Here is a 17,038-nt window from a genome sequence, read left to right as displayed (position 1 = left end):
TCGTAAAAATCTAAATAACTTCACAGATCTTCATTGTAAAGGGTTTAAACACGGTTTCCCATGCTTGTTCAATGAACCATAAACAATTAATGAACATGCACCTGTGGAATGGTCGTTAAAACACTAACAGCTTACAGACAGTAGGCAATTAAGATCACAGTTATGATAACTTAGAACACTAAAGAGGCCTTTCTGCTGACTCTGAAAAACACCAAAAGAAAGATGCCCAGGGTCCCTGCTCATCTGCATGAACGTGCCTTAGGCATGCTGCAAGGAGGCATGAGGACTGCAGATGTGCCAGGGCAATATATTGCAATGTCCGTACTGTGAGACGTCTAAGACAGCACTACAGGGAGACAGGACGGACAGCTGATTGTCCTCGCAGTGGCAGACCACGTGTAACAACAAATGCACAGGATAGGTAAATCTGAACATCACACCTGCGGGACAGGTACAGGATGGCAATAACAACTGCCCAAGTTACAACCGAAAGCACAATCCTTCCATCAGTGCTCAGACTGTCCACAATAGGCTGAGAGCGGCTGGACTGAGGGCTTGTAGGCCTGTTGTAAGGCAGGTCCTCACCCGACATCACTGGCAACAACGTCGCCTATGGGCACAAACCCACCGTCGCTGGACCAGACAGGACTGGCGTTTATCGTCGAAGGAATGAGCGTTACACCGAGGCCTGTACTCTGGAACGGGATCGATTTGGAGTTGGAGGGTCCGTCATGGTCTGGGGCAGTGTGTCACAGCATCATTGGACTGAGCTTGTTATCATTGCAGGCAATCTCGACGCTGTGCGTTACAGGGAAGACATCCTCCTCCCTCATGTGGTATCCTTCCTGTAATCTCATCCTGACATGACCCTCCAGCATGACAATGCCACCAGCCATGCCATACTGCTCATTCTGTGCGTGATTTCCTGCAAGACAGAAATGTCAGTGTTCTGCCATGGCCAACGAAGAGCCCGGATCTCAATCCCATTGAGCACGTCTGGGACCTGTTGGATCGGATGGTGAGGGCTAGGGCCATTCCCCCCAGAAATGTCTGGGAACTTGCAGGTGCCTTGGGGGAAGAGTGGGGTAACATCTCACAGCAAGAACTGGCAAATCTGGTACAGTCCATGAGGACCAGCTGGTGGCCACACCAAATACTGACTGTTATTTTTTATTTTGACCCTCCCTTTGCTCAGGGACACATTATTCAATTTCTGTTAGTGACATGTCTGTGAAACTTGTTCAGTTTATGTCTCAGTTGTTCAATCTTATTATGTTTTCACAAATATTTACACATGTTAAGTTTGCTGAAAATAAAATCAGTTGACAGTGAGAGGACGTTTCTTTTTTTGCTGAGTTTATTCCTAATGTGATGAGTAGACTGGATAGTGATAATTTAGGCTATAAATATAACTCAGTCTAATCACTGTGTATGGCTGACTGCATAGTGGCATAGTAAATATGGACATGGCAATGTGGATATGCTGTATAAGAGACATTTCTTCTCTCTTCTTTGCGTGGGAAAAATGTGGCCTTTTATAAACAGATCAATAAAAACGACCTTGTCTTGAATGCAACCATCTAATCTAGGCCTACGAAAAGGGGAGACACGAATTGCACAATATGATGTGCATATAGCTTGAAAGAGGATATTATTTCCCCAAAACACCTTCAAGTGGCACTGACCCAATGATAATTTGTTGAGAAAATGTATGGGCATTACAGCATAGGACAAAGGCCTAAATGGAATAGGGGCAATTCCATGCATGATTTTATTTTACTTGAAAATGTATTCCAAACAAAGACCATTGATATAAAAATTTAGCAAGCAAATCCATGCACAATGACTACTTTAAACAATTTCCACTGATAATTCTACAAAACATATTTACTGGAAAACTGTGCAGAGTTTGGTAACAGAATTTCAGTAAAATACCCCTCAGTTCTATTATACTGTAGGTTCACCAGCTGACCTCTATCAAGACACCGATGTCAACTGGATTCACACTGTGAAGATGAGCAACGCTGCAGCATCATCAGTTTCTATTTTTACTACTTTGTCCTTTTCCAGATATAAAAGGGGACATTCCTCAGTTAGACAAAATGGTTGTCCCTTGGTCAATCTGAATGATTCTGTTGTGCCATTTGAGTAGAGAGCCCAGTCACCTTGTTGTCATGACGAAAGTGTCCCCTTAAATTGAATCGTGTAGCTTCTGATTAAAACCTCCTTTTTTTTTGTGCCTAAAATGACATACCCAAATCTAACTGCCGGTAGCTCAGGACCTGAAGCAAGGACATGCACATAATTGCTACCATTTGAAAGGAAACACTTTGAAGTTTGTGGAAATTTGAAATTAATGTAGGAGAATACAACACATTAGATCTGATAAAGATAATACAAACAAAAAAACATGTGGGTTTTTTTTCCCATCTTTGAAATGCAAGAGAAAGGCCATACATTCAGATAGGAGTCTAGGTGTAATTTAGATTTTGGCTACTTGATGGCAGCAGTGTGTGCAACGTTTCAGACTGATCCAGTGAAGAATTATATTACTGTACAATATGTTGTATCAAGTCTGCCAGGAGTCTACCCAAATGTGCCGAATTGGTCAATTGATACATTTTCAAGTACATAACTACAGAGAACATAGAAAAATGCAATGGTAATAAAACATGAAAGTTTACACACTCCCAGGAATGTCATAGCTTTTTTTAATGGCTTTTTTTAACTAGGCATGTCAATTAGGAACTAATTCTTACTTACAATGACGGCCTAGGAACAGTGGGTTAAAGACCTTGTTCAGGGGCAGAATAGCAGATGCTTACCTTGTCAGCTCGGGGATTTGATCTAGCAACCTTTTGGTAACTGGTCCAACACTCTAACCACTAGGCTACCTGCCACCCCATACATGATGGATCATTAGCTAAAACACTAACTTTCACACATCTAGATGGCCGGGCTGGGTGGGTATGGGGCTAGAGATAGCAGAGAGGTCAAACTGTAGACCCCAGTTCCTACATTTGAACATATATATTTAATTTATTAAACACAACTATGCTACATTTTATCTCTTGGACCCTCAGGATGACAAATCAGAGCAAGATTACTGAATGTAAGTACATTCAGAGGTGAATGTATCAAACCAGTTGCCGTGATAACATTGTTGTTGTTGTTGTGCACTCTCCTCAAACAATAGCATGGTATTTATTCACTGTAATAGCTACAGTTAATTGGACACTGCAGTTAGATTAACAATCATTTAAGCTTTCTGCCCATATAAGACATGTCTATGTCCTGGAAAGTTGGCTGCTGAAAACAATGTCATACTAGTCACATTAGCAACAACCGTCCCGGGTTCAGGGACACCCATCCCGTAGAGGTTTTAAACAGAAACAAAGTTTCACAGTAATATATTTATCTACAAATGTATGAACATATAAAATGAAATTATATTGTTTATGATATTCTAAACATATTATACTTGAATAATAGGCTGTTGTTATATGGGTAAAATTTAAAGTATTTTGTGTTCATCTCTGCTTTCCCTTGCCCCAATGAATAAAATGTATTTCTTATAATCTAACTATTTTTATTTTATTTGACAATTTAAACACATTTAGCATAGACAATGTAATTGTTATGGTAGTCTTAGGCAAACCATCTTCCTTATCACAGTGGCACTCAGACCTTTTGGGAAAAGAGTATCTGGCATTGAACTTGGCAGTAGTAGTTGTATGTTTTAATCTAAGGATCCCATCATTTCCTGCTTCCAGGCATTATAAGGGTTGGATTTGTACTAAACAATTTGATGTCAGCACAAGGCATGTACAACATCTGGTATAATGATTAGCCTCATACACACTGACTGACCAGATTAATCCAGGTGAAAGCTATGATACCTTATTGATGTCACTTGGTAAATCAACTTCAATCAGTGTAGATGAAGGGGAGGAGACAGGTTAAAGACAGTCTTAAGCCTCGAGACAAATAAGACATGGATTGTGTGTGCCATTCAGAGGGAAAATGTGCAAAACAAAAAAACTAGAATCAGGTGTTAGTGCTGGGCTGGAACAGAAGCCTGCATACCCAGCAGGGTTGGCCTGCTCCAGTTGGAATAGGTTTATACATTATGTATGACTTTTAAACTGTAATAATGGCCTCCCACAAAGGTACCTGTCTTATCCAGAGTAGCCGACTCTCTCCCCTTCTCTGACAACTGGAGCTGCTAATCCTTTCACTCGGACTCCTGAGTGGTGCAGCGGTCTAAGGCATTGCATCTCAGCGCTTGAGAAGTCACTATAGACACCCTGGTTCGAATGCAACTGGCCGTGATTGGGAGTCCCATAGGGCGGCGCACAATTGGCCCAGCGTCATCCATGTTTGGCCGGTGTAGGCCATCATTGTATATAAGAATTTGTTCTTAACTGACTGGCCTAGTTAAATAAAGGTTACATTTAAAATATATTTTTATTTTTCACCCGAAAATTTCATGCCATGGTTATTAGCTAGCTAGCTACCTAGCTACATACTATATGCATTTAGAGTTTGTATTTTTTTTTTTACGTATAATGACACATACATCAAGAGCTAGCAAGCTAAAATTAAGTTAGCTAACTGTAGCTGGAGATATCTATTTCACTTAGCTATACAGTATGTAAAGTTAGCTAGCAAGCTAACAATACATTAGGAGCTCATTTGAGTTAGCCTACACATTAATGCTAAGTTATTGTAGCAAGCTAGCTAGCTAATTATACATATATTTTGAAAATGATATAAAAACTATTTACTTACTTGAATAGGTTATCCTACTGCCTTTCTAAGGACGTATTTTTAAGGTCCTTAGAAATACAAAGCAAAACAAAGCCAGCGATGTGGACAATTGGAGGACACACAGGGCAACAAAGGTCCAAAAGACTGACTCTGGTCTTCCAACATGGCTCCTGGTGTGGTTGCTAGGTGATGTGACGCAAATGCAACCTCTCTATATGTACACATTTAGCCAACCCAGAGGGGTTAAACAACAAGCAATTATTTTTTCTCTTTTATTTTGTTTTGAATCCGTTCATCCTGACAGAGGCGAGAGAAAGGGGAAAGGGGGATGAACGACTGGAGGGGATGAAGAGAAGGGAAGCTGAGGGGTGGCAATGGGCCTTGGGCATATTCAACAGGATATTGGGCCATGTGTGGCTACCTCTAAATGCCTGGTACTCACGTGGAGATTAGGGACACAAGCGGAAGGGAACCCAGCAGGGTGAATGGGAAGGGTGGCAGACTAGAACTGAACATGTCCATAGTTAGCTCACCTTAGCAAGCTACACAACAAGCCAACATATGACTAGGTCATCATGTATTTCAGAGAAACATTAACCCCTACTACAATGTTCAAGGGCTGGTTTCCTGAATCTCCCGAATGCCTAGCCTAGACTTCATCTGGATCCAAGAAACCGGCTCCTTAGTGTCCGCTTAATCTATAGTTAAAGACAAATAATTCAATATCAATAATTCAATCTGCACTGTCGACCCATGGTTGAGGCCAAGGCCATATTTAATTCATGGTAAAGTTTCACATACGCTATTTCAACTTCCCCTTGACTTCTGTGAAAATCAATGGCCTTTTAGATCGGTCAATTACCAAGAGTCTATCAGAGTTAAATCCACTGGGTCAACAAACTAAACCACTTGAGACTTGATGAACTCTTATAAAATGGCATTTTCTTGCCTTCAGGAAGCTATGTCAGCGCCTCTATTTTAAAGATGCCGGTATAGCAGTGTGACTGGCCTCCAGTTTGCAAATCTCGTAAGACTCCATTTTAAGGCCCTAATTTGTATTTCAGTCTCACAGAAGGCTAGGCAAATGTATCTGAAAACAACCACTTGCACCACCTTCCTCCAGAGGCAGGGTGAAGGTTGATAAATCGTTGTCAGTCTCCCCCAGTAAAGTCACTTTCACAGGCCAGGATCAGAAGTAGTGGCGGAGGGTTAATGGGCAGGAAGCATTCCGTTTCTGTCACGATCGTCTGAATGATTGGACCAAGGCGCAGCGTGCGTAGAGTTCCACATGTTTATGTCAAAGAAACTCACCAAAACAAATACAGAAAACAAACGAACCGTGAAGTAATTGCAGTGTTAATAGGCACTACACAAAAACAAGATCCCAAAAAGCACAATGGGGAAATGGCTGCCTAAATATGATCCCCAATCAGAGACAACGATAAACAGCTGCCTCTGATTGGGAACCATACCAGGCCAACATAGATGTACATATAATCACCTAGATAACCCACCCTAGTCACACCCGACCTAACCAACATAGAGAATAAAAAGCTCTCTATGGTCTAGAGGTCGACCGATTATGATTTTTCAATACCGATACCGATTAATCGGACGATTTTTAAAAAATGTATTTGTAATAATGACAATTACAACAATACTGAATGAACACTTATTTTAACTTAATATAATACATCAATAAAAATACATTTAGCCTCAAATAAATAATGAAACATGTTCAATTTGGTTTAAATAATGCAAAAACAAAGTGTTGGAGAAGTAAAAGTGCAATATGTGCCATGTAAAAAAGCTAACGTTTGAGTTCCTTGCCCAGAACATGAGAACAAATATTCCTTTTAACATGAGACTTCAATATTCCAAGGTAAGAGTGTGTATTGATTTTAAGAAAGGCATTGGTGTTTATGGTTAGGTACAGTCGTCCAACGATTGTGCTTTTTTAGCAAATGCGCTTTTCTTAAATCATCCCCCAGCGTTGCATCTATTATATGCAACGCAGGACACGCTAGATAAACTAGTAATATCATCAACCATGTGTAGTTATAACTAGTGATTATGATTGATTTTTTTTATAAGATAAGTTTAATGCTAGCTAGCAACTTACCTTGGCTTCTACTGCATTTGCGTAACAGGCAGTCTCCTTGTGGAGTGCAACGAGAGGCAGGTGGTTATAGCGTTGGGCTAGTTAACTGTAACGTTGCAAGATTGGATCCCCCGAGCTGACAAGGTGAAAATCTGTCGTTCTGCCCCTGAACAAGGCCGGTTCCTAGGCCGTAATTGAAACTAAGAATGTCTTCTTAACTGACTTGCCTAGTTAAATAAAGGTATAAAAATAAAAACATTCTTTTTTTTTATCGGCAAAATCGGCGCCCAAAAATACAGATTTCCGATTGTTATGAAAACTTGAAATCAGCCCTAATTAAATCGGCAATTCCGATTAATCGGTCGACCTCTACTATGGTCAGGGCGTGACAGTTTCATTGCTTGTTTGCTGTTGGAAGTCAAATGAGGAAGAACAGTTACTGGGTGTCGCTCTCCCTGTCACTCTCCCTGTCTCTCCCTGTCACTCTCCCTGTCACTCTCCCTGTCACTCTCCCTGTCACTCTCCCTGTCTCTTTCCCTGTCTCTCTCTTTATGCATGCAGTGTCATCTTTCCACTGATGGGAGTTTCGCATGTTGTCCACCAACTCACTTTGCACATCTTCACATTTGAACCTCATGCCTTAACAACATACAATTCTTGGAACACTTCCATTTCTCAGACAGCTGGGTTTTCTATGTTTTCATCTACTTGCTCGCTCTCTCTCTCTCCCTCCAATACCTCCCTCCCCTGCTCCAGATGCTTAACGGTTGCCTTCACCTATGTCGGTAACTGATGCCATATGTGCAGCCAGGTGTCCCCAGGAGCCGACGCCAAGCCACGCTAAGGTGAGCCGCAATTAAGAGATACACCCCAGACCGTCAGACAAGCACTGGGAAAACCACATCACAATTATCTCCCTTCAGGATGAAGGCACAATAAGCAGCCATATTTTTCCCACACAGGGGTAATGATGGGTTTACCGGTAGATGGGATTAAGCTGCACTCCACAAATCTGGCGTCAGGTAGAGGTTCAGCTAAAGTTACCTTACCTGAAGGCTTAATGTGTAGGGAATAAGATGTAACACTGACCTGAGGTCAGGTCTTTGGGAAATGTAATCCTACACCACAAATCTAGCCTATTTCATGAGCTTGACACTTTGCCGGAGTTGGTGATATGTGATAGTTTATTTTATCTACGCACACATTTTTCTTCTGAAAGAGACGACTTAGCCTAATGTGGACATCTAATGCCTCTAGATAAGACCTTTTAATCACTATCGCCAGTTGTTGATAGATTATGTGCCAGTGTCATCAAGGTCTCCAGGTGAAGTTGTCATGGAGATCAGAGGTCATTATTGGTGGTTGGTTACTTCCTGCAGTTTGTGTGTTACAGATGTAGGATTTTAATTTGAGCCAGTTTGCTACAGCAGGAAAATAATCCTGCAGCAACAGGACATGTGAATTATTATGTGGAATATAATTAATGGACATTTTTGTAGGGGTTGAAACATTTTTCTTTAGGGCAAATTAAGTGTGGGATTTTAAAGTGGAAATTACAAACTTTAGAAGCCTTGTTAAAACATGAATGCACTACACGTTTGCATTTCCTGCTGTGCAGGAACATTTTCAGCAACAAAAGAGTGATCAAATGAAGATCCTACGTCTGTTGCGTGTGTGTGCAAATGTGAATATTCAACACCCCCGCTTTCTCTCCCTCCGTTTCCCTTTCTACTTCTTCTTTTGGTAGAAGGTCACCAAATTTGAATATTCCCTTGTTAAAAGCGCCTCGATTCTTCCCCCTATGCCGGAGAAGTTAAAATGGTCTAGCGGCACGCAACATCAAAGCCAGCACAACTTCAAAAAACGACTTCTCTCCATTACGGGGAAAAAAGTACCTTGTCGCATTAAGTTAAGGAAAACAAGCAGCAGCTGCCTAATTTAAAGGATTCAAAGCTTATGTGTCAATGCGATGTGGCTGTGTCAGAGGATGGAGATGGAGATGGAGAAAACGAGTGAGAGAGAGGAGAGAAGAGACTCAGGGCGAAAGCTTTGTTTTAATTATGAGCGAGGGAGCGATTGGAGAGAGAGAGAGAAGATAGAAGCGAGGGAAATTCCGCTCGTTATTCCGTCACTTTGTATCAAACGGCTTATTTACATTTCCGATTACATTCCCCTGCGCAAACGGCGAGATCTATCAGCGGCAGAGAGAAAGGACGAACAAGATAATGACAAGCAACTATTCCTCCTCTTCAGAAACAAATACGCTTGTGTGTCTGAATAACAGTCCTGGGTAGTTTTTCCTACACCTTGTATAGGAGTATCCAAGTGCGCAAACTGAACACAAATCAAATCAAATGACCGTTTGGTTAACATTAAACACAAGCCTTCAGATGATGCCCGATGAGTAAAACCCACGACCCACTATCTACGGCTGCCTCGGATATACCACATAGGGTTCTGGCTAAAATTGGTGCCGTAGCGCTACACAGCTGATTCAAATCATCAAAGCTTGATAATGAGTTGGTTATTTGAATCAGCTGTGTAGTGCTAGAGCAAAAAAACTAAACGTGCACCCAGGGTGACCCAAGGAACTGAGTTTGGGAAACGCTGCACTACAGTATAAAGGGAATATAGGCTGCTGTTTCAGACCCTGTTGTCCTAGAGGCTCCAGCTGAGAGTTGACTGATGCCATACTGTTGCCAACTAGAGAGATGTAAGGGAGCTACTGGGTTGGCCATTGGGCAGGGTGCGGTGTGTTTGGGGGGAACATCATTAAGAACCCACAGATGAGAATGAGACTGGGACTGGTAGATGCTACCCTCTTTTGTTTCCAGCCATCTTTCATCTTCTCACTCTCTTTTTCACTCTCTTCTTCTCTCTTGGGCCTTGCTCCTCCGTCATTCTGTGAACTACAAAGAGGGGGATGGGTGAAGGAGCGTGGCATCGCGGCTCAAGGGAAGCCAAAGGGTTGGCCATCATTATCAATTTTTCACTACCTATCATCTTTCCTCTCTATCCAATATTCTTAAACTCTACTTCTCGTTCTATTTTTCTTCCTCGCTCTTTCTCTTCATCTCAGTCTCTCTTTCCCCTTCTCGTTCCTAGAGCAACGAGCAACGTAGGCCCCGTAATTCGAGACAGATTCTTTACTGTATGGAACAAAGGTGGCCCGGGATGAAACATCCATTAGCAACAAAGGATGTGGCTTTTCTTCTGCATCAAATAATTGCACAAGAAGGAAACAGAACGAGAGAGAGAGAGAGAGAGACGGGCGGCGGGGGGGAGGTTGCTTCGCTTGGAATAAACAAGGCTACGTGATTAGTGTGTGTGTGTGTGTGTGTGTGTGTGTGTGTGTGTGTGTGTGTGTGTGTGTGTGTGTGTGTCTACATGCATGCAAGTGTGCGTTTGTGCATGCGTGTGTGTCCCGCTTGGTTAATAGAATGTTGTTGTTTTTTCGACTAACAGGGCAACCTGAATTCATGTTTGGCATTCTGTCTCTTTGAAGAGCATGCAGGACAATGAGTTCCAGTTGCTACCTCGGAGGATTCTATGGGCACGGCTCTATGGTAACACGCGTAGGATCCAGGTCAATACGCCATTGATTTAACATGACCCTGGATGCTTGAGAGATGAAAGGAGGAAGAAAAATTAGAGGAAACATGCACCCTCCTACTTCTAATCAAAAGTACCTTTTCACCGGCAACGCCATGTAGTCCTTTGTGTAATAAACAAACAACAAAATGTCTACAGAATAGTTTTGGTTTGTGTTTTTGTGTGAATATACACTGTGTATGCAGAGGAGGTGTCAGAGATATGCAATATCAAGGAAGCATATGGCTATGGTGACTGACGGCGCAATTAGTCAACGGAGAAGAGCTCGACACCCACTCTCTCTCGTCGCTCTGCAAAGTCGCAAACCAATGCACAGAGCCAGGAGAGACGCCGCAAACAACAAAGACGTCTTGTTGTCTGAAGAAAGACAAAGCGGGGGGATTCTCACTGCTCTCAAACAAATAAACCAAGAAAGCAGCAAACCAAGAAAGTTCTCTTCTCTTTCAAAAAAGAAATTGCAATTTCTCAAACACAAAGAAAGTTTGTTTGTCAAGTTTGTATCAAGTTTCTGTAAAAAAAATAAATATAAAAACAACTCTGCATTCATATTATTTCTTTAGCCTTTTTCAAATCTTGGGAGCTACAATGAATTTCTGAAGCTGCATGTGTCTGCATTGCCCGGTACACAGACAATAGTAGTGTCCTTTATACTAGCGAAGACAGACACATCTACTGTATGTACACACACCTTTTACTATCCTTGCGGGGAACAAACTATTTTTTCCCATTCAAAATCCTATTTTCCCTAACCCTAATCCCAAACCCCTAATCATAAAACGAACCCCTATCTTTTAATCACAACCATAATTGTAAACCTGAAACTGCCTTTTCCCTTGTTGGGATCTGTGAAATGTCCACACTTGCCCGACTTTTCCTTGTTTTACTGTGGGGACTTCTGATCGCACGCACACACACACACACACACACAGCGAGCGAGCGAGACGGGGTCAAACACACCAACCGGTCCCACCTCCCCCTTGCGCTCATAAAAAAAGACCCCATAAATGGCAAGAGTTTAAAATAAAAAGGGGCCGATACGCACCCACACAAAAAGAGAGACAGGCGACGTCAAAGAGCAAGAGTCAAAATAGGCCACACCAGGAAAAAGAAAACTATCAAGATAAAGGGGGCTGAAAAAAGCTAAAGAAACGAATAAATAAATAGTGGCGAAGAAAGGGAGGGGGGAGGGTGAGAGGAAGAGAGAAAAATGAGAGAGAGAGATAGAAAAGAGGAAGTTAATTATGCATTCCAAACCTGGTCGATGTAGTCCTCGGGGAATCGCCTCCGCACCTCCGGATCTGTAAATAATTGACAGATAATATTAATTGGCTTTGGATTAGTGAGCAGGCCGAGTAGAGCACATTAATATTTGATCAGAGGATGATAGGGACCCTGGCAGGGGATCGGAGGAGGGCAGCTGAGGCTGCCTGGCTGATTAGGGGCCAGAGAGGGAGGTGTTACTACCCCCTATCCCGCCTTCCCCCCACCACCACCAACCCATCCACCCTCTTCCTCCCTTTCTCCGGAAAAGGAGAGCTGAGAAAGAAAAAAAGGAAGTAAAGGAGTGTATTTGATGATCCACTTTTCTCAGTTGGGGGGAGATGGGGGTGTGGGGGGACTAAGCTGTCTTGCTTAACCTCCAACTGGAGTGCATGTTGAAGTCTAACCTAAGGGATGAGAATGGGGGAGAAGGTCATTTTGTCCATCTAACATAACATAGCAGGTGTAAAAAGACCCCTGAGCGGAGTCCCCATATTTGTTTTTCATGGTAAACGGAAGTTAGGCTGGAAATACTGTATCCCTGAAATCCGTAAACATCCGCTTTCTACCGACCCGCGGAAGGTGCTGTCCATCAAATGATTGCTAATTCTTGTATTTCAATTTATGGTTGTGATTTTTGTTTTGGCAGCTGCACAAGCGTAAAATCTGTCAAGGTCACAGAATCAAAGACAACAATCCAAAACTCTCTCTCCCTAAAGGCTCAAACCAAAACCCTCACCCCTGAGGGGGCTGACTGGGTTCCACTTCTGTCTGCTGGACTAACCACAGCCAATAGACTTCCAGGCTACATTACTGGAAACATCAGGGATCTGCTTAGGACATTGAGGTCCCAGCATCCGCCAAAGCTAAAAATCCCTTACACCACCACTAATTCTTCCAATCCAGAGACACTTAATTCAAAGGAACGACGTTCCCAAACTCTCTGAAAGATGGAGAGTTTGACTGTTTGGTACACTTAATAAGTATGTCATCCTAAAATATGTCGCTAGAATCAGTCAAGACATCCTCTAAAGAAAAGACCAGTAGGCAAACTAAAATAAGCCTCTACTATCCTTGTATTTGCTGACACATCAATGAAAGGCCCAAGCCTATGACACAGCTCTAAATGACATTACCATGATGTCCCTGCTTGACTGTCGCCACAACAGAGCAGAAGAGTCAGACTGTCAGAGGTAATTCCAACTCAGACGGACGTCTACAATATCTGCCGGGATGCTGATGTGCGTCTGTGCACTTGGCTACCTGCCCGCCCTACCAGTCTAACCCGCCTGCCAGTCTGTCCATCTGCTCATCTGGGGAGGGGGGGTCAGTCTGCCAGCTGCATGGGCATAGCTGCATCTGAGGTGTAAGTCCTGTGCATGGGTACGACATGGCTCCCCCTGGTCTGTGGCAGCTTTATAGGCAGGTAGATATGGACGCTGAGCGGCACTCTCCAGGCTAACTGTCTGTAGCAGCTTTATAGGCAGGTAGATATGGACACTGAGCAGCACTCTCCAGGCTAACTGTCTGTAGCAGCTTTATAGGCAGGTAGATATGGACACTGAGCAGCACTCTCCAGGCTAACTGTCTGTAGCAGCTTTATAGGCAGGTAGATATGGACACTGAGCAGCACTCTCCAGGCGAACTGTCTGTAGCAGCTTTATAAGCAGGTAGATATGGACACTGAGCAGCACTCTCCAGGCGAACTGTCTGTAGCAGCTTTATAAGCAGGTAGATATGGACACTGAGCAGCACTCTCCAGGCTAACTGTCTGTAGCAGCTTTATAAGCAGGTAGATATGGACACTGAGCAGCACTCTCCAGGCTAACTGTCTGTAGCAGCTTTATAAGCAGGTAGATATGGACACTGAGCAGCACTCTCCAGGCCAACTGTCTGTAGCAGCTTTATAAGCAGGTAGATATGGACACTGAGCAGCACTCTCCAGGCTAACTGTCTGTAGCAGCTTTATAAGCAGGTAGATATGGACACTGAGCAGCACTCTCCAGGCTAACTGTCTGTAGCAGCTTTATAGGCAGGTAGATATGGACACTGAGCAGCACTCTCCAGGCTAACTGTGTTGTTGATTAATGAGAGAGGGTTATAGCTGGGATGGCCAACAACAGGGCTGATGTGGTTGCTAATGCTAATTAATTAAATGATGGATAGTCTTAGGTCGTGAAGAGCAGATAATGTCGCTGGTAATGTAAGGGCCAATATGAGTGTTTGACAGATAGTTGACAAATTCAATATACAAAATTATTAATTGAACACTAGCAAATGGTGCTTTCATCCTCACAACATTAGCATCACTGTATCATATTAGCTGTCTTTCCTGTAAACAAGAGTTACTCCAGATAGCGTTATAACTGTCAAAGTGAAACATACAACAAACTGTGTATTTGACAAACAATTCAGTGAAAACTCCATTGAAATAAAAGGCTTCATAAGACAGTACACTGAGGTACTGTTTCTCTGCTCACTGAACACGTCTCATCACCTCCAACAGAGCACCAAACAGGAGTGTGGGAGTTTTGTGCTTGGCTAATGACCATGACAACCTTTGGACCTTTTGCAGTGCCAAAATAGATGTGTTGTTTTCTTTTAGTCCACCACAAGCTGCCAGCCAGGTTAGCTCCAAGCCAATGAACGTGAGATACTGTATTTGTTTGATTGTACAATATTAACCACAACCTAATACAAAGAATACAATTCACTACAACAGTGAACACTGATGCTGAACTAAGACAGCTTAGTTGGTTGTAATTTGTGAATTTCTTAGCAAGGGAGGTTTTTGCACACACACACCAACACACAAAATGGATGATATCAACTGGAGGGGATGGCATGGTGAGCTGAAGAAGAAAATGTGAGAGAGAAAAAGACAGAGAAAAAGAAGAGCGAGATGCAGAGAGAAATTGCCTCACTCGGTCACTTCACAGGCCATGGAGGCCAAAGATTCTGAGAGAGGACCTCCTTCTGAAGGGCTCTGCAGTAAAATGACACCACTGTTGAGTCACTGTAATCTCCTCTTATGCACTCTGGACATGCGTTGGTAGTACCCAACTCAATAACGACCATCAGGTCGCTAATAGTGTGGTACTCAGGGCTCTTACTGTCCTTCTAACAACTCTGACATCAATGTGAATGCAATCCAAAATTACATCAAATACTTATTATCAAAACAGTATCATGGACATAAAATAATGATTGTGCCATTATACAATTACATAGCCTAGTGCATATTACGCAAGGCAGAAAAACATTTAAAAAACTGATTTAAGATGTATTTGGTACATAATTGGTCTAGCCTAAACTCCAAACTGAAGCAGTGGGTGGCTGCAGGAACAGGGCTGGAGGGCCCAGGGCATTCAGATTTTGGGCAGAATATCCCGTCGGGCAGCGCGAGGCTGCATGCTCCTCTAACAGTGGTTGATAGGTGGATTGAAAGTTAAATACATGTTTTTATAAGCACAGCTACTAAAAAGAGGAGGATCCCAGCTGCTACTATATGTATTTCTCAGCTGTTCATATTAAGAATATGCTCTGCTATAAAACCGGCATGATTGAAACATTTACCAGTGGTAAAGCAGCCTCCATTTGCTATTGAAGTGCAAACTGATGACATGTCTTTCTTCCCCTGCCCCTGTTCCTGCCCCTGTTCCTGCCCCTGTTCCTGCCCCTGTTCCTGCCTATTTAATAACGGACCATTCTAAATCAAAACTCATTTTACATATCAGTAAAGACAAGAGAGAATAGTCTATTGAGAATAGTCTGATGGGTGAAAATATGACCACTTGATGAGAGAACTGCATATGCAACCTAAGGCAAGGAAACGCAGGCTTTTTTTGCGACTTTCTCAAATCATCAATATCCTATAGTCCCATCATGCAGCTCATATATGTTTTGATTACTAAGACATTCTAAGGTTTGTATCATTCGCTAATAAAGTTTTAAATAATTCAAAATCTATCATATAGGACCTGTTTCAAATTAGCACATTTATACTCAACATAGCCACTTCATATGCACACTCACTAAGTTTAATTATATTCTTCTTACTATAAAATCATATAATATAAAATAATGGCATGAGACTTATGAGCATATGTTGTCTGCTAAATGAACAAGCCTACAGCCTTTGGCATGGAGCAAAACCAGATAGATAACATACAGTAGGCCAACTCATATTCTGTTAATCTGAAATACATTTTCTTCATATATTTTTCTTAGACCTGCCTAAAATAAATAACGGATTTATTGTGATGGTGTATATTAAATTGATTTATTATACTTTTTTAAATGTAGATGTTGGAGGCCTGGAGATGCTAAACGTGTTTATGTTAATTAACGGTCAATTACCGTGAGACCGGCAGTCTTTTGCATGGCAATAACTGGCTAACAAAATGTAATGACCGCCACAGACCTCCTCACACACTCACTCACACACACACACTTTATTGATGTAAGGATTTACTAAATTCCTCTTTCACAAAAGTCTGTTATGTCTCTTACAAACACCTGCTGTGACACTAGAACTCAACAACTTACCACATGAAAACAAAGTTTGAGGTCAACAGGTCAAATTAATCAAGAACAGGTGGTGGGAAAAATAAGTCAAATGAAGGTTACAGAGATAAAAAATGAATTTATAAGAACACTTTATTATATAGAAATGTTTTGCTCAGTGAGAAATGAATATCCAACTAGTCAGTGACAACGGTGTGTAGTTTGGAGTTTGTGACGGCAACTACACTACTGGTCAAAAGTTTTAGAACACCTCATTAAAGGGTTTTTCTTCATGTTTATACAGATTTCTTTATATGTTTAGCTTTGTCATGTCTCCCACCTGAAACAGGTGCAAACAGAAATAACACAACAGTAGTGCAACCACAATAATTCTGACTTTAATGATGTAGATAAAATGTGTGTGTGTGTGTATGAAAGACAGAGTTGTTCTTTAGGATGAGAGGCCTATAATCTTATTACCTGATTTCACAGGATTTTAAAGTCAAACTGTTCTGTTTGATCAGAGTAGTTCTTTTTTGGGAGGAGGGGTCTCAAGAACTAATCCGAGTCCCTGACCCCTTTCAGCTTTTTTCCGGCTTAGAGGATGGGAACATGTAGCGGCGACGAATTACAAAGAATGGCAAGAAAGGCTTTCCTGCAAGACTCCAATTGTATTATGACTGAGACTTAAGGCAATGCCAAGAACAAGATTGTGGGCATGTTTGAATACTTTCAAATGCATCCTTACCTTTTCCATCCATTACTTCCTTGCTAGAATAACGTTGAAGA

General features: G+C 42.0%; 1 protein-coding gene across 5 annotated transcripts in view; it reads right to left on the bottom strand.

Annotated features, from left to right (window-relative positions):
• dennd1a (DENN/MADD domain containing 1A) overlaps window positions 1–17,038 on the bottom strand; it is a 215,850-nt gene that overhangs the window by 152,710 nt on the left and 46,102 nt on the right. For all 5 annotated transcript variants that reach the window (XM_065017252.1, XM_065017255.1, XM_065017253.1 and 2 more), the window contains exon 3: window positions 11,738–11,781. In XM_065017252.1, coding sequence (XP_064873324.1) covers window positions 11,738–11,781 — 44 coding nt within the window. The remainder of the gene's footprint in view (window positions 1–11,737; window positions 11,782–17,038) is intronic.

This window comes from Oncorhynchus nerka, linkage group LG4 (assembly GCF_034236695.1).
Source record: "Oncorhynchus nerka isolate Pitt River linkage group LG4, Oner_Uvic_2.0, whole genome shotgun sequence".
Classification (NCBI taxonomy): Eukaryota; Metazoa; Chordata; class Actinopteri; order Salmoniformes; family Salmonidae; genus Oncorhynchus; species Oncorhynchus nerka.
The sequence above is the reverse complement of the archived record's forward strand: the minus strand, read 5'-3'. Positions and strand labels throughout refer to the sequence as shown.